At 52.8% G+C, this 22,883-nt stretch overlaps 1 protein-coding gene across 1 annotated transcript in view; it reads left to right on the forward strand.

The window, feature by feature from the left end:
* The first annotated feature begins 609 nt into the window (after nucleotides 1-609).
* LOC135999369 (olfactory receptor 14J1-like) overlaps nucleotides 610-22,883 on the forward strand; it is a 29,551-nt gene continuing 7,277 nt past the window's right edge. The window contains exons 1-2 of the mRNA XM_065652926.1: nucleotides 610-717; nucleotides 823-1,284. Of these exons, the coding sequence (XP_065508998.1) occupies nucleotides 610-717; nucleotides 823-1,284 (570 nt within the window). The remainder of the gene's footprint in view (nucleotides 718-822; nucleotides 1,285-22,883) is intronic.

The following is a 22,883-nucleotide window of genomic DNA, read 5'->3' on the forward strand; positions in this document are numbered from 1 at the left end:
TGTTCTCCCTGAGTGCAGCAGAAATGCTGAGGGTTTCTGACACCCAACAACACTCCCCAGGCTGTGAGAGGAGAAGGAGCTGTAGAAACGCCAAACCTCTCAAACACAGTTTCTCAGGTCTGGGGGTACAGATGCTGACAGTCCCTTCTGCAGCAGGAGCGGTTCCATCTGACAAAGCTGAACCCCAGGACTGGCCCCTGCCCCACCCATCACACAGGCTCAGGCTGACTCCTCAAGAGCCCCTGGGCAGAGACCCTGCTCTTCATTGCACACTCATCAAGCACCGACGAGGGCTCCAGCCAGGATGTTCTCCTGGAAAAAGAAAAGGGTCTCTTTGTGGGAGGTTCTGTGGGAAATGACTTTGGTTTTCCCAGACAAGTCTCATCTGAACCGTCACTGTCTTTTCCTCCTTGCACAGGTCCTCATGCCCACAGGCAGCAAATGTCCAACAGCAGCTGCATCACCCAGTTCCTCCTCCTGGCGTTCACAGACACACGGGAGCTGCAGCTCTTGCACTTCTGGCTCTTCCTGGGCATCTACCTGGCTGCCCTCCTGGGCAACGGCCTCATCATCACCACCATAGCCTGTGACCAGCACCTCCACACCCCCATGTACTTCTTCCTGCTCAACCTCGCCCTCCTCGACCTGGGCTCCATCTCCACCATTCTCCCCAAATCCATGGAAAATTCCCTCTGGGATACCAGGGCCATCTCATATGTAGGATGTGCTGCACAGATGTTTTTGTTTCTCTTTTTCATTTCAGCAGAATATTTTCTTCTCACCATCATGTCCTATGACCGCTACGTTGCCATCTGCAAACCCCTGCACTACGGGACCCTCCTGGGCAGCAGAGCTTGTGTCCACATGGCAGCAGCTGCCTGGGCCACTGGGTTTCTCAATGCTCTGCTGCACGCGGCCAATACATTTTCACTGCCACTGTGCAAGGGCAATGCTGTGGAGCAGTTCTTCTGTGAAATCCCTCAGTTCCTCAAGCTCTCCTGCTCAAACTCCTACCTCAGGGAACTTGGTCTTCTTGTGGTTAGTCTCTTACTAGTATTTGGGTGTTTTGCGTTCATTGTGCTGTCCTATGTGCAGATCTTGAGGGCCGTGCTGAGGATCCCCTCTGAGCAGGGACGGCACAAAGCCTTTGCCACGTGCCTCCCTCACCTGACCGTGGTCTCCCTGTTTGTCAGCACTGCCATGTTTGCCTACCTGAAGCCCCCCTCCATCTCCTCCCCATCCCTGGACCTTGTGGTGTCTGTTCTGTACTCGGTGGTGCCTCCAGCAGTGAACCCCCTCATCTACAGCATGAGGAACCAGGAGCTCAAGGATGCCCTGTGGAAACTCATATCTAAGTGTTTTCTGAAGCAATAAACTGCACATCTGCTTCTACATAGCAGTTTTAATGTAACTACTTAGAGGCCCAGCCTCTCATCTCTATTTTCTGTTGTTATTGATGGTTTTTTTAATTGTGATAACATTGTCATCCCCTTTCTAAATTACTTTCTGCTTTTCTTTTATAACCACTGGTTGTGTAAATGAGGAGCCATGATCTGTGTGTATTTAAACAAAATAAAGGGTCCTGTAGTGACTTGTTTTTCAATATATATCCTTCCTGCAAGGCCTGTTTGGAGCTGCAAGGACAGTTCCTGTGTGCATGGGAGGAGGGGAAAAGAGTCCAGCCTGGCAGCCCTGCCAGGGAGCACCAGCGCTTGGCCTTCCAGAGCTGTTCTCGTTCCACTCCCACACTCTCCTTCTCATCCCTTGTGTTGGTGCAAGGCCTGAGTGCTCTGGCAGCCTGGTCACCGTCCTGCTGTGTGTGAGTCCTGTGAGCGCAGGCAGGGACAGGCCATGGGCACTGCTGTGACAGAGCTGGCCTCAGAACAGCCTTTCCAGATGGCAAGGTGATCTCCTCAGGGCAGGGCCAGAAGGTTTAGCTCTTCTTCCAAACCTTCTCTCAAAAACATGCCCAAGAAAATGGCCACAGATGCAAACACCAGGGTACAGCTGCACAGTGTGTGTGTGCAGGGCTGGGCACACAGCAGTGTCCTCTCACAGCCAGGCCTCCTGCCAGAGACCTGCAGGACCAGCAGAGCAGGGGCTGGGCTGTGCCCCTGTGCACTGGACACCCCTTGAGAAGAAGTTTCAGGACAATCATCATGGACTGGCCCCTCACAACCTTCATTTCCAGCCCTGGCCTCTCTCCCCAGCTCACAGAGGTTGCTCTTCCCTCCTTGCTGGGACACTGAATGAGTAGCTCAGCAGTCCATGTTGGCTTTGTACAGATGAGATGTAGGCACACACATCATGTACGTGAGGTGACACGCACGCGAGTGATCACAAACACCATAAATTATTCCTTGTTTTTCCATTAAGGTCTGTGGCACAGACAAGGTCTTGAGGTCACTTGATGTTGGGAGGAACATCCCATGGGAAATCACCTGAATGCAGCACTGGGATCTTCTTCCTTGAACTGAGGTCCCTGCGTCCATTCCTCATGACATGGCACTTCTCAGATGAGTGCAGAGCAGGGTGACACACCACAGGGCTGAGGTGTCTCCCGTCCTTTGGGAGTGGCAACAGGAGGCCAGAGACCCACTGTGACTCCTGCCTCTGTGAGTAAAAGGGACAGACTCTGTCTCTGAACATCCCTGGGTGCATAAGGAGTCCTGAGACCAGCTCAGACGTGGATGCCTGATGGAACCCTGGCATTTCTGTGTGTGACTCCAGGAACAAACCTCAGTGGCCGAGTGAGATTCATCTCAGCTGCCTGGGACAGGCTCATTGCAAGTGCTCCTGTCTGCTACATCACCCTTGCCCATGATTCTGGATTGTGCTTTCAAAAGTGACAGCAGAAACACGGGAGTTCTGAGGTCCTTGGGAAAGGAAGATGTCAAACCCATCTTCAAGAAGGGCAGGAAGGAGAATTTGGAGAATTACAGGCTGGTCAGCCTACCTCCATCCCTGGGAACGGGATAGGCCGCATCTTCCTGCACCAATCTCCAGGCACCTGAAGGACAAGGAAGGGATTGCTGAACCAAAATGAGCAGAAAACCCAATGAGTCCCAAGAAATGCTCTCAACTCATTCCAGAGCTTTAGACCCCCGGGAAAGAGCTCAGTGACAGTGCAGCCCATGCAGTTGCATCTGTGTCCCTCACTGAGCAGCACAACCAGTGTGGAGTCACCCCATGGTCCTGCAGCCAACCTGCTCTGTAGAGCACCAGTGCCAGGTTGGGGCCCTGTGGGGAGCACAGGGAAGGGGCCAGGAGCACCAGACCAGATCAGAGGAGGGATGGGGGGAGATCAGACAGGAGCTGACCGGGGCTGGAAATTGCCTTGGAGAGAAAAATGCTGGTGTTCAGCTGCCCCAAGATAATACCCAGAGTTCAGGGTGCAGGGCCAGAAGTCCTTGCTGTCCTGGTGCTTCACCAGGCCTGGGAAGTAGCTGCAGAAGGATTGGTGTCCCCCACTTGCCATCTCTTAGTGCATCATCCCTTGTGAAGGGTGGCATGGAAAGCAAGTCTGGGACCCTGTGTCACGACTTGCACCGAAGAAAGTATTCGCCCAGAAGCCACATCGTTTTGCTCTGGTACTTCAGTCCTGGTGCTCATCACATGTCCTTAAGACAAACTTATGCACCCCTCTTGTCAACCTTACCCCAAAAGTCACCCCTAGACAAGGCTCCTGAGCTGGGCCGAGCTGGAGAACTGGGGTCCAGCTGTGACCAGAGGAAGGACAAGGCCTGTCCTGGGTCCTCTAAAGGGCCGGCAGCCTCTGTGATCTCCACCAGAAAAGGCAGCATGCAGGAGACTGTAGACCATCCCCAAGCCCATTGGAGGCCCTTAGGAAGAGTTCCTCTCTCCAAATATCCAGCCCAGCTTGTTGCTGCATGAACAACCAGGAGAAACTGCCCCAGGACCCTCATTCCAGACCCCATCTCCTCCACCCCATACAGGCAGTGCTCTCCCCCTTGTCACTGCGATGGTTCCAGGGACCCAAGAGACACCTGTGGGGAGGAGATGTTGGGTAGGGACAAGGTGTCCTTCAGTGCTCCTCATGGTACCTCCTGCTGGGCTTTGTGCCCCTGGTCACAACCCTCTGAGCCCGGATGTTCAGTCAGTTCTCAGTGGTGCTAAACAGGAATATGCCCATGAGCACATTGGGCTGCACTGGGAGGAGCGTGGCCACCCAGCCAAGGGCAGTTATTGTCCATCTTGACTCCGCACTGGTGTGGTCACATCTGGAGCAGGGTGTCCCAGTGGGAGGTTCCCCACTCTGGAGGAACGGGGAGGAGCTGTCGTGTGGCCAGAGACAGTCTGGGTCATGTGTGGAGATGTTGAGAGACCCAAACTTCTTTAGCCTGGTGAAGTGGAGGCGGAGGAAACGTGCTGTTTTTACTGAGATTGAGTTAATTTTCTTCATGCATTTTGAATCTCTCTCCTTCATAGCTACTACAGTCTTTTGTTTAGATTTGCTATGAGAATAATAACACGGTTTCTTCCCTGGGATAGAGTTAATTTTTTCTTTTAGCAGCTTTACGGTGTTTGCCATTTGGTATGAAAGGAATGTCAGAACTCACTGATATCTTTGCTGTTGTCAGGGAAACCAAGGGCTTCTTTGGCCATCCATCTGCAGATGCAACTCGGCAGGAGGGGACACAGACAGGACAGCACGTGGGTTGACATGCAGGCTGATCAATGAAATATTCCCTATGATTAGCGTCATGCTCAGTCTAAAGCTGGAGCCAGCTTTTAGGGCTTGTTACATCCGTTACTTTGGGTTTTCCAGCTGGTTTGGTTAGTTCCATTCAGAAGTTTCATTCTGTCAGGAGTTCGATGTTGGTTCGGCCTTTTGCCGTTCTGCCATTTTGCAGTTGGCCCTTGGGTCTTTCTGCCTGTTGCCCTTTTGCTCTCTCTTGCTGGGATCGGCTGTTCAGCAGCACAGGTGGGGACACACTGGAGTGAGAAGAAGCTGGGGAAGCGCATGGGGTGTCTGCAGCCTGTGGGGAAACAGCCACAGGCCTGGGACAGTGTAGGATGGATCGTGGTGGAGATGGCCAAGGGCGCTGGCAAGGCTGCATGTTCCTGGAAGTCACAATGTCTTTGTCCCCTTGGCTATGGCTGATGTCCCTGACAGCGAGGCCGAAGAGGAGACACATGGTTGTCATGGCGATGGCACCCCATTGCCTCCTTGCACCCCCCAGGGAGTGTCACACCATTGTCCTGCACTGGGCATCATCCCCACATCCCCAGGAAGAGCCCTGAGACACACGTGAGGGACAGGATCTCCCTTCCCAGGGGCAGGGGGTCAGGGCTTGGCCATTCTCCTTCATCAAACAAATCAAGGGTTTTCTCAGCATCAGAGCTGCTGCACTTTGCCTTTGCCTGATGCAATCACTGCCTCCAATGATCTGCTCTAACGAGTCCCTGGGGAGGCTTTGTCAGTAACAGCCCTCAGTGGGGCCCATTAATGCTTCAAGGTACTTTGGGCTTTGCTTCTGACTTGGGCTTCTTGAGGAGATTCTTCAGTCTGTCCTTGGTATCTGAGGTTCATGGACTCAGCACCAAATACGCCATGGGGCTCATTAAAACACAGAAAGCCCTAACGAGCCATGTTTCTTTCTTAATTTTCTTCCAATCTTCAAGACTTGTAGAACTAACTGGAGAGGTTTCAATGGGACACTTACTGATGAAGATTTCAAAGAAGATTTCATAAAGGAGGGTTTTTCTTTCAAGGGTATTTTCTGTCATTTTTCAGTGTGTAGAAGAAGTGACAGCAGCATTCTGCAATGGACATTGATCCAGAGGGTCTCCTGAAGACATTTGGACAGGCAGGAGAACAGTCCCTTGAGGCTGGACACTGTATGGACACCCTTGCTCCTCACCGCCCACCCCCAGTCTGCCCGTTCCCTCCTTGGCCACCTGGGACTTGCATCACTTTTCCTCACATCAGACTTCTGCACTGAGCTCTGCAGGTGGATGCTGCAGCTCCTGCACACCAGCTCCCACCTGCTCTCCTGTGTAAACACTACGGAATTTCATAAACACTAAACCACTTTCCTCAACTGTGTGTGTAAGCTGGATCTAATGAGGTCCACCATCCACAAGGGACATCCACACAAGAACTGTTTTAGACAGAGAGATAGGAAAGGATATACATAAACACAATTAACACGTTAACTACCACGTTAATTAGACTTCTGAAGAATGGGGCAAGTTTGTAACTCCCTGAAGCTCTGAAGCAGAAACCAGACAGTTCAGAGGCAACTGAATGACCAAAGAGCAAGTGGAGGAGGAAACCTGAGAGCACTGGGAAGGGCAAACGTCCAGACAGTCTGCTGGAAAGTTGTCCTTTGACATGGACATTTAATCAGGAGAGGCAGAAACGCCTGAATGACGAGGGAGATGAAATAATAGAGTGTTGGTAATAGAAGTACAGGGGAAGACCAATATTTGTTTTCGTACCCTTAGTACACTTCCCACTAATTCACTTTTTAGCATTTTTTTGTGTTTGTGGTGGGGGTTTTTTTCTTTGTTTTGGATTTTTTGTTTTAATATGTTAAAAACAAACAAACAATCAAACTCAGAAACAAACACACCAAACAAACAAACCAAAACCAAAACCAAACAAACAAAAAAAAACCCCACCACCAACAACGAAGTGCACCTTTCCAGGCAGACATCAGTCATCAGTTGTCTCACCGTAAACAGCCAGGGACATTTGAGGGGCCCCAGTGCACGGGAGGTGCTGGCCTGGGATTGGCATCTATCACAGAGGACCTGGGGGAGACCAGAGCACCTTGCGATGCAGTGGAGCCTGGGCAGGGGTTCCTGGGGCATCTACACTGGCACCAGGTGTTTGTGTCCCTGGAGCTGAAGACATTTGTGTCCTAAATCCATTCCCAGGTCTGGCAAACTCTTTGCTTTTCAAAGAAAAGAAACCCTCCCAAAGAAAAAAAGAAAAATAAAGACAAGTATGTTGACACCTTCCTTTGCTTTGGATCTTTGTCTTCAGTTCTTCTTATTTTAATTTTCATTGACATTAACTGACATCTGATGGGCCTACAGGTATTAAGCCAAGATCATTTTGTGTCTTGCATAGCGCCCCATGCCCTCTAAACCTTCCCTGCCCAGGACTCCTCACACTTTGCCCAGAGTGTCACACTGAGGTGTTGGCTGGTTCACTGGTTGAGATGTTGGTTTAGATGGTCACCTCCAGCACAGGTGGACTCATGGCCCATAATCGTCTGCTCTGACCAGTTAGAAACAGAGCCCAGCATCACAATGGGATCATATGAGAAGTGAGGTTGAAGGGACCTCAGGAGTCTGCAGTCCAACCTGTCACAAACTGGGTCAGACCAAGGTGTTCAAGCCTTGATGCAATCAGAGATTGAAAACCTGCAAGGACAGAGCCTGTGCAGCCTCTCTGGGTGACCTGAGACAGCACTTGGCTGAGCTCCTGGGGAAAAAGCTTTTCCTTATGTCCTGGCTGAACCTCTCTCACCTTCCACCCATTCTCTTCTGTGCTTCCACCACGCACCATGGTGAAGAGCCTGGCTGCGTGTTCTCCATGACCTCCTATAAGAGCTGGTTCGAAGAACAGTACTTGCCTGAACATCGCCATCAGGGACTTGGAGAACAGATGCCCTGATAGAAAGAACTGTACAAGGACTTGGAGAGAGGCCTGAGGAAAAGAACTGTGTTGTACAGGTCTCTCTGACCTGGGGCTACAGGTAACAATAGCTGCTGTCCAGAAGATGGATTTTCACCTGCTGCCTCAGCCAAACTTGCCCCCACCTCCTCCCTGCTACTAAGGCCAGCGAAGCAGAGCATGGGCAGAGGCTTGACGAAGGTCTAGAGGTCACCCAGCGGACCAGTAAGAGACCCCTGAACCGAGGTGATGCAGGCACAGACAAGTTCTGGCAAACAAAGCAGGGACTATTTGGGCCTGCACAGTTCAGCCTGGATCGCGAAACGAAGGCGGAGATTGGCCTCAATCAATGGGAGAGAAGAGGGGTGAAGAAGCATAAAAGGTGGCTTGTGACTGAACATCATTGAGATGTCCCCACCAAAGGATCGCGGATCACGACGGAGGACCGGCAGGACGCTGTACGGGACCTGAGACCATAGGGATGCCTTTGGAACTCGTGGTGGTAGCTAATCGCCTTTCCCCCTTTTTTTCTCTTCCCCTTTTCTCCACTTTAGCTATCGCGTGCCGCTTTACGGGCAAAATAATAAAGTTAACACCGTTTGATTAAATTATAACCCCTTGGCATTTTGGTCGCTTCAAGATCAAGGTAAACGAACCATCATGAGGCCATCAACAAAAGGACCGTGACATTAAACTGGTGTCACGACAGGATTCTGAGAAAACAGAGGAGTGCAGGTACTGTGTGGTCTGTAACAGGAGAAGAAAGTTTCGCTCCAGCCACACCTGGCCCTAACTAATAAGGTGAGAGGTGTCCAGAAACCAAGGGGGGCGATTCAGATTTCCCACACACCACACACACCTCGGTGTTGAGCGCTCCAAACTTGAGTTGAGGGCTCTGTCTCTGGGATCTCAAAGTGCAAAAATGGGTGTTGTTCTCATGTTGATGAGAATTGCCTGCTAGGGATAGTGAAGGGGCAATCCTGTGTCTTCGCGTAACTATGTTGAGCCTTCCCGTAGCAGATTTTTGTCCCCTCCAACCACTCGGGAAAGAGAAGGGTGACACAGCAGTTGCTGTGCTTTTGTATAACTAACTTGTGCCTTCCCGACGTGGGTTTGGCCCCTTCATAAAAAGAATGAATGAAAAGGCTGACAATCAAGATTTTTGGTTAGGGAAAGATAAGAGATTCGTTCTACACACTTTTAGCAAAGTATGGGGCTCGACCCTCCGTATCTGGAGAAGACTGGGCTCATGATAATTGGGCTAATTTACAGAATGTAGTGGACCAAGTGATTTCTCTACAGACTAAGTCTAAATTTAAATCAGATAACAGCAAAGCTACAGCCTGTGCTGTCCGAGGAGCCAGCCTAGTCACAGTGATTGAAGATCGCCTCAGGCAGCGTAGTAATGAAAGCAAAATTATAGAATCCCTTGAAAATCTGGTGCAGATTTTGCAAAAAACAATATCCAATTTAGAACAATTAGAAAATTGTTCACAACAATTAGAAAAAGAGAGGGAAGAAAACCGCTCATTAAAAGCTACTCTAAAGGAAGAATGTTTAAGAAGCACGGGAGTGCTGAGGGAGCGGGAGCTAGAGGAGAAAAGTATGCAACAAATAAATCAAATTTACCCTCAGAAAGAATTGGAGGAGATGAGAAAACGTGATGAGGAATACCCACACGTGAGACCCTTAGTGAAAACAGAATATTTTCATGCAAATGAAGAGGATACTGACCCTCACATTACAACTAAGCAAACACCTTACACTGCCACCGAGCTGGCCAAGCTAAAGAGAGAGTATGGGCGCCTCCCTAAAGAATCTGAAACGGAGCACGTGTGGCACATATCCCTAACTGGGGGAGACCAAATTCAGTGAAGTGAACAGGAAGCTAATGGTTACTGGGGGCATGGAGTTTTCTTAACAACTGGTGACAGACGTGCCTCATGGTCCCTAACCCAGCGAGCTGCTTATTGGGCTGGAGGGCTAAACCCTTTAGAAAGGGGAGAGCCCCTGGCAATCACTGGCACACCTGATCAGTCACTAGAAAGTGTACACAAAGCAGCCTGCTTGCAAATGATACATGAAAGAAAATTGATTCCCAAATGTGAATCCTCAATGATGCTGCCCATGAGTCCTGACATGATGACTCCCTTGATAAGGGGACTCCCAGAGACACTTAAACCTTCAAAGGACAATCGCATTGATGAGCCCAGTAGAAAGGTTGGAAGGTTTGATTAGAAGTCAGGGTACCAGAAGTGGGAGCCAGAGGGATGGACCTGACACTACCATTGATTCACTCTTTACCCCTGCCCCGACTTCCCCCAACCAACTAAATACTAAAAAGGTGTGGACGTGGGGGGAAGTAGCACAAGAATTGATACATTATATAATAGGAAATATGGCCCTGTAAAAATCCTAGATGAAAGGTCAAGAGCAATCCATCATATTGAAGGAAAGAATCTGCCCCTTTCTACTGGTACTGCTGCTGCTACCAGTGCTGCGAGAAAGCAGCATCTGCATATTAAAAGAGGAAAGGGAGAAAAACCTAAGATCTGACAACAATGGTGGTTTTTAGGAATTAAAAAGGGAGTTCCCAGAGATATAATAAAGGGCTTACCCCTTGATAAACTGAGTAAACTGGTATCAAGGTGGCATAATCCAAAAGAACATTCACAGAGCATGAAAGAAGTCCTACCCATTATACCTTCAGCTCCCTCCTCCACCGAGCATGAAAGTCTCTCCCAGAAACAGGAAAACTAGAACCTCCATTCCCTCCATTCCGCACTCATACCTGAGGGCAGGATGTGACAGGCTGTGGGCATTACAACATAGTCCAGGAGCTTCTCAGCTTCTCTGGGCACCTCCTTTGCTGAGGACCCTGTCAACTGACTGAGGGTCCCACCCGTCCTGCCCCCCAGCTGGTGCAGGTGAAGTCACCCTGCCCAGGGCAGGGGAGAATGTGGCTGTCAGCACCTTGGTACCACCCTGGTGTGTACGTGGGGACAGGCACAGTGGGGCACAAAAGGTGCGAAGGAGCCATCGGCTTCCCCACTGAAGGCTCTGGATCTCAGGGGGATGTGCAACTGCCACAGTGGGGCATTGTGACATCACTGGTGATGTCACAAAGGGCCCTGCCCAGGCACCCTTTAAAAGCGGGGCAGGGGGTGCAGAGCTGCATCCTCTGGCAGGACAGGGAGGTGGCCACTCCACCGTGACCTGGTCCTGGTGAAAGAGAAGATGTGGCCGCAGCCGGACACGCTGCCATGGCCGGCACTGCTACCGGAGATGGTACATTCGGGTGAACTCTCAGAGCTTGGCCGGGTGCTACAGCTGAGGTGCCACAGCCCAACTGTGCACTGATGCCCTGAGCCAAGGGCACAGCCAGGACAAGCTGCAGCCTGTGCTGTTTGACACCCATGGAGTCACCGCCAGGCGTGGTGGGACAAGTCACACAGCTTGGGGTGCTGCAATGGCTGGGTACAGGCTTTTCAGGAGAGACGGGCTGGAAGGGTAAGCAGTGGGATTCCCTCAGAGTGAAGAAGTTGCTTGGATGTATGGAGCTCCTTTATGTGGGGAGTGACCAGATGGGTTTTCCCTTGTGAGTGAGGGCACCAATGACAAAGCCCTGGGGCTGTGGGGGCACATGGCCATGGCCCCCAACAATCTGGTGCCACCGAAAGTGGGGCATGGCAGTCAGGGAGAGGCACCAGGATAAGGAGGAGAAAGCAACACTGAAAGACTGTGCTAGGGAAATTAGAAATTATTTCCTTTTTCTTGAATAAACTCTGGATGGAAGCCTGCTACTGCTGCCATTTTAGTGGCCACTTTCTGGGCTCAGGAGAGTCCTGGAGGCTGAGGCCCCTTTTCTTTAGGGGGCACCGGGGGCTCCCCGGGCGAGTGGTCCCTGCCCTGGCTGGAATTGGAGGGAATGCGGCTGCAGCAGTCCAGAGAGAGTCCAGACCTTGAGAAACTTGAGGAATCTCCGAAATTTTAAAAGGAGAAGTGGCCAGTCCTGTATCGGGGCAGGAGAATAACCCCATCCATCAGGACAGAGCAGGACCTGACACGCTGAGCAGGGACCCTGAGGAGAAGGGCCTGGGCACTACAAGGGCCGCCACACAAGCCCGTGCTGCACGCTCACCATGAACAAGGCAGCTGCACACGGGGCTGCATGAGGAGGAGCGTGGGGACCCAGACACCTGGAGTTCTCATCCCATTCGGTTCAGCACTGGTGTGACCCCACACACACGGGTGTGTGCCAGTGTGCGGCTCCCAGTTTGGAGAAGCAGGGAGGAACTGGAGAGTGCAGGGCTGTGCCAAGGCAGGGGTCAGGACTTTGTGCACATGGTGTGGGATGCTGAGGGACCTGGGCTGCTCTGGCCCAGCAGCGCTGGGGAGGCTGCAGCAGTGTAGGAGTAGCCTGAGAGTGCTGGAAGGGTGGTTTCAGAGAGGGTGGAGGTTTTCTTCATAGTGGGAAAGAGCATGAGAAAGAAATAATGGCACACAGTGCAGCTGGGGAGGTCCAGGCCGGACATGAGCAGGAAGGAATGTGAGTGGAAGGGCAGTGCTGTGGTGGAGCAGGTCACCCAGAGGGAGTCTGCATCAGCCCAAGGCTTTGTGCTTCAAGGAACAGCTGGGGAGGATGGAGAGAGATCAGCAAAGGAAGGAAGATGCTCAGACAAGAGCAAGGTGGGCAGCAGGGGGGATGTCTCCAGCCTGCAGGGAAAGAGGTGCAGGTGATGCCACAGCATAGGACAGGCTGTCGTGGAGAGGATCAAGGGATGTAAAGAGGCTGAAAGCCCCCAACAGGCATGAGCTCCTTCTCCCCTTGGCTGTGGCTGTTGTCTCCACCTCTGATGCCTGTGAGGAGACACCTTGTCCTTACAGCACAGGGGCCTCATGGCCTCCTTGTCCCCAGCCAGGAACTTGGGAGGTGTGGGACCATAGTCCTGCCCTTGGCCTTGCACAGCCCCACATCACACTGTCCCAGGAAGGGCCCTGGGCAACGTGGGAGGGACAGGATCTGCCTTCCCAGGGCTGGGGGTCAGGGCTTGGCCCTTTGGTTAATGAAACACATCCAGGTTTACTCAGCATCAGAGAGACTTCACCTTGCTTGTCCTGACCTGTCATCTCTGCCTCCAGTTTTCTTCTCTAACCAGACCCTGGGGTCAATTCCTGACTAGTGTTCCTCAGGGGAACCCATTAACATTACAAGAAACTTTGGAGTTTGAATCTGACTTGGGCTTCTTGAGAGGTTTCTTCAGCTTCCTCCAGGGTCTGAGGTTCATGGACTCAGCAGCAAATCCACCAGACGGGTCATTAAAGCGCCTTGGGCTGCTCCTGTGCTGCTGCGCTGGGCTGGGCTCCTGGGACAGAGGGAGCTCATGGCAAGCGGCAGCGCTGCAGAGAGACAGCTCTGCCCAGGAGCAGCTCCTCTGCAAAGCGCAGCAGGGCTGAGGGCTCTGCCTGGGGATCTCAGGGAGACGAGCAAGGCAGAGAGAGATGAAAGGTGGTCAGGATGGGGAGGATGACTGAGAGCTCACGGAGGAGAAATCTTTGCAGCCTTGCCATGGTAAGTCTCTGGGTGCAGGGCAACGCAGCTGTAGCTCCTGGAGGCATCTCCTGAAGTTAGGAGAGGCACAGCTTGAGGGATCTGTGAGGAGGGGGCTCTTGTCAGGCAATTTTGAACAGCTGTGAAGCTGGGTGAGCAGGCAGGGGTGCCCAGGGCTGTCCTGCAGAGCAGGGTCCCTGCACCCCAGGGCTGTGCCGGGGCAGGGACTCTGCCGCCTGCCAGGGTCAGTGCTCAGCCTGCCCGGGGAGATCCAACAACACTGAGGGGAGAAGCTGTGGGGGGAAGGAGCGACCCCTGGCAGGGCAGGAAAGGTGCTTCTGCTGTTGGGTTCTCCATGGGTCAGGGCTGCTCCTCCAAAAGGAGGTTTCAAGGAGAAGAGCTGTACAAGTATTACTATAAAGATATGGAGCTTTCTCAAATCTGTCCTTTCAGTTTCCATTTCCAAGACTTGTGGTGGGGTGTAGGAAAAGATAAATGAAAAAGGAGCTCTCAAGTTGTAAGCAGTCACTGATACGCCTGAACTGCAACTCAGAGTCATCAGTACATCTGCCAGAAGCCTCATAACATCCCTTCAGCTGCTGCTCTGCCTGTGCACAGCACCTGCATCACATCTGCTGAACCCCTCAGCCTTAGTCTGACCTGTCCTGTTTTCCAACCTGCAAACGGGAAGATGCCCCCAGGCAGTGCCCTGTGAACAGGCAGGATCTGTAGGGCCAGGGTGAGGGCACAGAGGGTGGGATGGTCTGTGAGTGTTGACAGGGAAAAGACATGGACAGGGAAACACCTCCCAGGGGGAGAATGTCCAGGCAGCAGGGAAATGATCAGAAATGAGAGGAAACTAAACCTGGAATTGGTATGGGAGGAAGAACACAGAAAACCCCTTATGACCCCTGCAGTGCAGATCCCTCCTGTGAGCAGCCCCCTCGCCTCCTCTCCCAGCCAGCAAAGCCTCTGCCCTCAGGGCCGGGGGCTCCAAGGCATGAAGCAGCTCCTGTGCAGCCAGAGCTCCAGTTCCCTCTGCAGAGCACAGGGGCTGAGAGCAGCTGCCCGGCAATGCTGGTGTGTGGGAGGTGGCTGCACAGCTGGGGAAGGGTGATGCTGTCTGAGTGCCCGGCTGCCTCTGCCCTGGCCTCTCTCACACCCACCCTCACCGCAGTTTCCTTCTTGCTCCGCTGCTCTGGGTCACTGCTGGTGTGATCTGGTTCTTGCTGTCAGGCTCTCTGGGGATGGGAGTTTCAGCTGCAGAGTCACAGCCTGATCTTGTGGGTCCTTTCCTGCAGCTGTGTCCATGGGAACACGTGTCCCAGCTTTGCTCTGCCCTGTGGGGCTGTGGGCAATGCAGTGTGTGGGGCTGGGGAATGAGCTGAGTCTCCCTGAATCAAATGCCATCGTCAGGACACTTGGCTGTCTCATTGAGGTTTTCTTCCAATCCTGTCCTATAGCAGCTTTGTGTTATCTGAAACCCCTATGGAGAAACAGAGAGATGCTGTGACAGATAAAATGCTGTTGAGTTTGTGAAATGAGCCGTGTGTATCCTGGGCTAGAAGTAGAGAGCTGCAACCTTTAGGAGAGGGTGAGACATGTCGAGGTCTGAGGTGGGTCCCTCTGCTCTCAGCAGTGCCTGGTGGCTTTTCAGGGTAACATGGCAGTGTGATCACCATCTCAGAAAGGTGCCAGCCCAGGGCAGATGGAGGAAGACGGAGGGACAGAGCAGCTGCCCTCACTCTGCACTGACCCACAGGCATCCTCTGGTCTCGCAGGACTCGCTCTGTTCTCCCTGAGTGCAGCAGAAATGCTGAGGGTTTCTGACACCCAACAACACTCTCCAGGGGAGTTGAATGATTGGACTAGATGATCTTTCAAGGTCCCTTCCAATCCCTAATATTCTGTGATTCTGTGAAGCTGTCAAAACCCCAAGCATTTCAAACTTCATTTTACCATCCTGTTCCATTCTCTGTGACAGTGCAGATGCTGACAGGCCCTTCTGCACCAGGAACGGGTCCATCTGACACAGCTGAACCCCAGGTCCGTCCCCTGCCCCCCGTTCCATGACCCCTGCTGCAGAGCAGGGCTGACTCCTGGGCAGCCAGCGGGCACAGGCCCTGCTCCTCACGGCACCTCCAGCCAGCACCACCCAGGGCTCAGCCACGGACCCGAAGGGAGGTCTGGAAAAGGACAAGGGGTGTGGAGCAGGGGGAAGGCATATGTGAAATGGCTTTGATTTTGCTTAGAGAAGTCTCCCCTAACGTGTCGCTTTTATTCCCTCTTGTGACAGTGCCCCATGCCCAGAGACAGCAAATGTCCAACAGCAGCTCCATCACCCAGTTCCTCCTCCTGGCGTTCACAGACACACGGGAGCTGCAGCTCTTGCACTTCTGGCTCTTCCTGGGCATCTACCTGGCTGCCCTCCTGGGCAACGGCCTCATCATCACCACCATAGCCTGTGACCAGCACCTCCACACCCCCATGTACTTCTTCCTGCTCAACCTCGCCCTCCTCGACCTGGGCTCCATCTCCATCACTGTCCCCAAATCCGTGGCCAACTCCCTCTGGGACACAAGGGCCATCTCCTACACAGGATGTGCTGTACAGCTCTTTTTGTTTACATTCTTGATAGAAGCAGAGTATTTTCTTCTCACCATCATGTCCTACGACCGCTACGTTGCCATCTGCAAACCCCTGCTCTACGGGACCCTCCTGGGCAGCAGAGCTTGTGTCCACATGGCAGCAGCTGCCTGGGCCACTGGGTTTCTCAATGCTCTGCTGCACACGGCCAATACATTTTCACTGCCACTGTGCAAGGGCAATGCCCTGGACCAGTTCTTCTGTGAAATCCCCCAGATCCTCAAGCTCTCCTGCTCAGATGCCTACCTCAGGGAACTTGGGCTTATTGTGGTTAGTGCCTGTTTAGTTTTTATGTGTTTTGTGTTCATTGTGCTGTCCTACGTGCAGATCTTGAGGGCCGTGCTGAGGATCCCCTCTGAGCAGGGACGGCACAAAGCCTTTGCCACGTGCCTCCCTCACCTGGCCGTGGTCTCCCTGTTTGTCAGCACCATTATGTTTGCCTACCTGAAGCCCCCCTCCATCTCCTCCCCATCCCTGGACCTGGTGGTGTCTGTTCTGTACTCAGTGGTGCCTCCAGCAGTGAACCCCCTCATCTACAGCATGAGGAACCAGGAGCTCAAGGATGCCCTGTGGAAACTCATATCTTACTGTTTTCTGAAACAATAAACTGCCCATCTGCTTCTGAATAGGAATTGTAATGTAACTAATTAGAGATACAGCCTGTCATCTGTATTATATGTTATTGATTGGTTTTTTATTGTGATAATGTTGTCATCCCCTTTCTAATTCTCTGTCTGCTTTTCTTTCATAACCACTAGTGTAAATCAGGAGCCATGCTCTCTTTCCCTTTAAACAAAATAAATGTGTCTGTAGTGACTTGTTTTTCATTATATCCTTCCTGCAAGGCCTTTTGGAGCTGCAGGGACAGTTCCTGTGTGCATGGGAGGAGGGGAAAAGAGTCCAGCCTGGCAGCCCTGCCAGGGAGCACCAGCGCTTGGCCTTCCAGAGCTGTTCTCGTTCCACTCCCACACTCTCCTTCTCATCCCTTGTGTTGGTGCAAGGCCTGAGTGCTCTGGCAGCCTGGTCACCGTCCTGCTGTGTGTGAGTCCTGTGAGCGCAGGCAGGGACAGGCCATGGGCACTGCTGTGACAGAGCTGGCCTCACAACAGCCTTTCCATAATGAAGGTGATCTCCTATGGGCAGGGCCTGAAGGTTTAGGTCTTCTTCAACTTTCTCTGTAGAACATGCACAAGAAAGCAGCCTGCAGGTTGAAACACCAGTGTAGAGATAAACAGTGTGTGTGTGCAGGGCTGGGCACGCAGCAGTGTCCTCTCACAGCCAGGCCTCCTGCCAGAGACCTGCAGGACCAGCAGAGCAGGGGCTGGGCTGTGCCCCTGTGCACTGGACACCCCGCGGAAGCTGCCCCAGGGCATCGTCATGGACTGGCCCCTCACAACCACCATTGCCAGCACTGGCCTCTCTCCCCAGCTCACAGAGGTTGCTCTTCCCTCCATGGATGGACACTGTATGAGTAGTTCAGTACTCTGAGTCTGTATTGTACAGATGAGATGTGAGCACACACATCATGTACGTGAGGTGACATGAACGCGAGTGAGAACTAACACCATTAACTGTTCCTTGGGGTTACATGAAGGCCTGTGGCACAGACAAGGTCTTGAGGTCACTTCATATTGGGAGGAACACCCCATGGGAAATGGCCTGAATGCAGCACTGGGATGTTCTTCCTTGAAACGAGGTCCCTGTGTCCATTCCTTATGATGTGGCACTTCTCAGATGAGTGCAGAGCAGGGTGACACACCACAGGGCTGAGGTGTCTCCCGTCCTTTGGGAGTGGCAACAGGAGGCCATAGGGACACTGTGACTCCTGCCTCTGTGTTGAAAAGGAACAGACTCTGAGCATCCCTGGGACCATGAGAAGCCGATGAGGCCAGCTCAGAGATGGATGCTTGATGGAACCCTGACATTTCTGTGTGTGACTCCAGGAACAAACCCCAGTGGCCCAGTGAGATTCATCTCAGCTGCCTTGGACAGGCTCATTGGAAGTCCTCCAGTCTGCTATGTCACCCTTGCCTGTAATTCTGGATTGTGCTGTCCAAAGTACCATAGAAACCAGAATGGATCTGGGGTCCTTAGAAATTGCAGACCTCAAACCCATCTTCAAGAAGAGCATGAAGAGGAACTGAGAGAATAACAGGCTGGCCACCCTACCTCCCTCCCTGGGAAGGGGATGGGACATGTCCTCCTGCAGCCATTTCCAGGAACGTGAAGGACAAGGAAGGGATTGCTGAACCCAAATGGACAGGGGCAAGAAAGGCATGTTGTGTGCAGGGCGTTTGCAAGGCCTCAGACATGGTCTCCTTCTGGGCAGAGTGCTGCTGATGGGGCTCAAGAAGTGGATGCTGGGTGGGAAGTTGGCTGAACCATCAAGCCCAAATATCATCAGTGGTACAAAGTCCTCCGTGCAGCCAGTTACCAGTGTCATCTCTCAGTGACCAGCACTTGGGCCAACACTGTTGAATGTCTTTATTCTCCCCTTCTATGATGTAACAGAGTGCACTTTCAGCTCCTTTGTGGATGATGCAAACTTGGGAGGAGGCCTCGAGCAACCTCCCCTGGTTCACCCTGCCCTGAGCAGAAGAGTGAGATGAGTGAGACAAGGGCTCTCTTCAAACCTGAGGTATTCTGTGATTTGAAATAATTTTTGACTTGGAGATGTTTCTGGAAAGAGAATAGGTAGAAGAATAGTAAAAAAAAAAAAAAGTCAAAAGAGGAGATATAGAAGTGTTAACATAAATATAGCAGTTCCAGTGAGGAGTGCTTTTCACTCACATTGTTAGTAGGAAATATATTTGACAAATTTGAAAAAATGTGAGGAAGCGAGATGGGTGTCTAGGGCCTGTGGGAAAGAAGGGCAGGTGTAGGACCATGTAGAACACACTTCAGTCTTGGTTGGGTCCTGGGTGCTAAGGAGGCGGATGGATGGGTGTGGTATTATGAGGTCAGTTGTGTCTCAGTAACTCATAATCCAGTAAGCAGCGTGTGGCTGTGAAGGGGACTGTGGGGTCAGTTCTGTCTCTGGAGGTGACAGCCCAGCAGAACGAACGTGGCTGGGAAAGAACCTCTGCCAAAGTACCCACAGGCCCTACCCAGGAAGAGCAGGAACAGGGCTGGAAAAGGGACTGGGGGGTCACACATACTAGACGAGCAATCGGGCCCAATCAGCATGGCTTTATGAAAGGCAGGTCCTGCTTGACCAACCTGATCTCCTCCTGTGACAAGGTGACCGGCTTAGCAGATGAGGGAAAGTCTGTCGTGGGGGAATTAATCTGCCACACAAGCTGTGGATGTTGTGCACTTAGACTTCAGTAAAGCCTTTGACACCGTATCCCACAGCGTCTTCTGGAGAAGCTGCAGCTCATGGCCTGGATGGTGTATCTGCGATGGAGAAAGAACTGGCTGGAGGGCCGGGCCCAAAGAGTTGTGGTGAACAGAAACAAACCCAGTTGGCGGCCGGTCACTAGTGGTGTTCCCAGGGCTCAGTATTGGGGCCAGTTCTGTTTAATCTCTTTGTCAATGATCTGGGCGAGGGGATCGAGTGCACCCTCAGTAAGCTTGCAGGTGACACCAAATTGGGTGGGAGTGTTGATCTGCTGGAGGGTGGGAAGGCCACACAGAGGGATCTGGACCGGATGAAATGATGGACTGAGAACAATTGTATGAGGTTGCTGACCATGATGCCATATGGTGTGGAATATCTCTTTGGTCAGTTGGGGTCAGCTGTCCTGGCTTGGTCCCCTCCCACCCTTTAGCCACATCCAGCCCTCTTGTTTTTGGGGCAGACTGAGAAACACAGAAGGCCTTGAGGCTGTGCCAGCACTGTTCAGCAAGAACAAAAATGTCAGCATGTTCTCAAAGCTATTTTGGCCACCAAGTAAAGCACAGCACAGCAGGGAAGGAGTGTTGATCTGCTGGAGGATAGGAAGGTCATATAGAGCGATCTGGATGAGCTGGATTGATGGGCTGAGGCCAGTTGTCTGAGGTTCAACAAGGCCAAGTCCCAGGTCCTGAACTTGGGTCACAACAACCCCATGAAGGCTCCAGGCTCAGGGAAGCGCGGCTGGAAATCTGCTCGGCAGAAAGGGATCTGAGGGTGTTGACTGACAGCAGCTGAACAGGAGCCAGCGTGTGCCCAGGTGGCCAAAAAGGCCACCAGCGTCCTGACGTCCGCCAAGAATAGCACAGCCAGCAGTACCAGGGTAGTGACCTTCCCGTGTACTGGGCACTGGTGAGGCCCCACCTCGAATCCTCTATTCAGCTCTGGCCCCCTCACAAAAGGAAAGACCTTGAGGTGCTGGAGCAAGTTCAGAGAAGGGCAAAACAGCTGGTGAGGGTCTGAAGCACAAGTCTTATGAGGAGTGGTTGAGCGACCTGAGTCTGTTTAGCCCGGAAAAAAAGTGACCACCCTGTTCTCACCCCCTTGATAACACAATCAAGGGACAGACACACCATTGTCACATTGGGCCTGTCAGCAGCACCTTGTCATTCCTAGAGATCAGTGCCCAAATACCTCAGGGGCAGCAGAGACGCCACTGACAAAACACACGTTTCCTTCCAGGTCTGTCATTCCCAGCCCTGTTTCTCTCTGGCCTTGGGGACAGCAGGGCTTGCTCACTCTCCTGTTGCCCAATTTCAGCCCTAACTTTCCATCTGCCAAGCACTGTGACATCGCTCTGCTCTGACATCAAACCTTTGCACACATGAGGATCTGGATTCTTGATACCCACCAGATTTCCCGAGAACTCTCAGAGCTTGGCCGGGTGCTACAGCTGAGGTGCCACAGCCCAACTGTGCACTGATGCCCTGAGCCAAGGGCACAGCCAGGACAAGCTGCAGCCTGTGCTGTTTGACACCCATGGAGTCACCGCCAGGCGTGGTGGGACAAGTCACACAGCTTGGGGTGCTGCAATGGCTGGGTACAGGCTTTTCAGGAGAGACGGGCTGGAAGGGTCAGCAGTGGGATTCCCTCAGAGTGAAGAAGTTGCTTGGATGTATGGAGCTCCTTTATGTGGGGAGTGACAAGATGGGTTTTCCCTTGTGAGTGAGGGCACCAATGACAAAGCCTGTGGGGGCACATGGCCATGCCCCCCAACAATCTGGTGCCACCGAAAGTGGGGCACAGCAGTCAGGGATAGGCACCAGCATAAGGAGGAGAAAGCAGCACTGAAAGACTGTGCTAGGGAAATTGGAAATTATTTCTTTTTCCTTGAATAAACTCTTGATGGAACCCTGCTACTGCTGCCATTTTTGTGGCCTCTTCCTGGGCTCAGGAGAGTCCTGGAGGCTGAGGCCCCTTTTCTTTAGGGGGCACCGGGGGCTCCCCGGGCGAGTGGTCCCTGCCCTGGCTGGAATTGGAGGGACCGTGGCTGCAGCAGCCCAGGGAGAGTCCAGACCTGGAGAAACTTTGGGGTTCCACCATCACGAATCTCTTAAGGAGAAATGGCCAGTCCTGTATCGGGGCAGGAGAATAACCCCATCCATCAGGACAGAGCAGGACCTGACACGCTGAGCAGGGACCCTGAGGAGAAGGGCCTGGGCACTACAAGGGCCGCCACACAAGCCCGTGCTGCACGCTCACCATGACCAAGGCAGCTGCACACGGGGCTGCATGAGGAGGAGCGTGGGCACCCAGACACCTGGAGTTCTCATCCCATTCGGTTCAGCACTGGTGTGACCCCACACACACGGGTGTGTGCCAGTGTGCGGCTCCCAGTTTGGAGAAGCAGGGAGGAACTGGAGAGTGCAGGGCTGTGCCAAGGCAGGGTTCAGGACCTTGTGCACATGGTGTGGGATGCTGAGGGACCTGGGCTGCTCTGGCCCAGCAGCGCTGGGGAGGCTGCAGCAGTGTAGGAGTAGCCTGAGAGTGCTGGAAGGGTGGTTTCCGAGATGGTGGAGATTTTCTTCATAGTGAGAAAGAGCATGAGAAAGAAATAATGGCACAAAGTGCAGCTGGGGAGGTCCAGGCCGGACATGAGCAGCAAGGAATGTGAGTGGAAGGGCAGTGCTGTGGTGGAGCAGGTCACCCAGAGGGAGTCTGCATCAGCCCAAGGCTTTGTGCTTCAAGGAACAGCTGGGGAGGATGGAGAGAGATCAGCAAAGGAAGGAAGATGCTCAGACAAGAGCAAGGTGGGCAGCAGGGGGGATGTCTCCAGCCTGCAGGGAAAGAGGTGCAGGTGATGCCACAGCATAGGACAGGCTGTCGTGGAGAGGATCAAGGGATGTAAAGAGGCTGAAAGCCCCCAACAGGCATGAGCTCCTTCTCCCCTTGGCTGTGGCTGTTGTCTCCACCTCTGATGCCTGTGAGGAGACACCTTGTCCTTACAGCACAGGGGCCTCATGGCCTCCTTGTCCCCAGCCAGGAACTTGGGAGGTGTGGGACCATAGTCCTGCCCTTGGCCTTGCACAGCCCCACATCACACTGTCCCAGGAAGGGCCCTGGGCAACGTGGGAGGGACAGGATCTGCCTTCCCAGGGCTGGGGGTCAGGGCTTGGCCCTTTGGTTAATGAAACACATCCAGGTTTACTCAGCATCAGAGAGACTTCACCTTGCTTGTCCTGACCTGTCATCTCTGCCTCCAGTTTTCTTCTCTAACCAGACCCTGGGGTCAATTCCTGACTAGTGTTCCTCAGGGGAACCCATTAACATTACAAGAAACTTTGGAGTTTGAATCTGACTTGGGCTTCTTGAGAGGTTTCTTCAGCTTCCTCCAGGGTCTGAGGTTCATGGACTCAGCAGCAAATCCACCAGACGGGTCATTAAAGCGCCTTGGGCTGCTCCTGTGCTGCTGCGCTGGGCTGGGCTCCTGGGACAGAGGGAGCTCATGGCAAGCGGCAGCGCTGCAGAGAGACAGCTCTGCCCAGGAGCAGCTCCTCTGCAAAGCGCAGCAGGGCTGAGGGCTCTGCCTGGGGATCTCAGGGAGACGAGCAAGGCAGAGAGAGATGAAAGGTGGTCAGGATGGGGAGGATGACTGAGAGCTCACGGAGGAGAAATCTTTGCAGCCTTGCCATGGTAAGTCT

Source organism: Caloenas nicobarica, chromosome 28 (genome assembly GCF_036013445.1).
Source record: "Caloenas nicobarica isolate bCalNic1 chromosome 28, bCalNic1.hap1, whole genome shotgun sequence".
NCBI classification, from domain to species: Eukaryota; Metazoa; Chordata; class Aves; order Columbiformes; family Columbidae; genus Caloenas; species Caloenas nicobarica.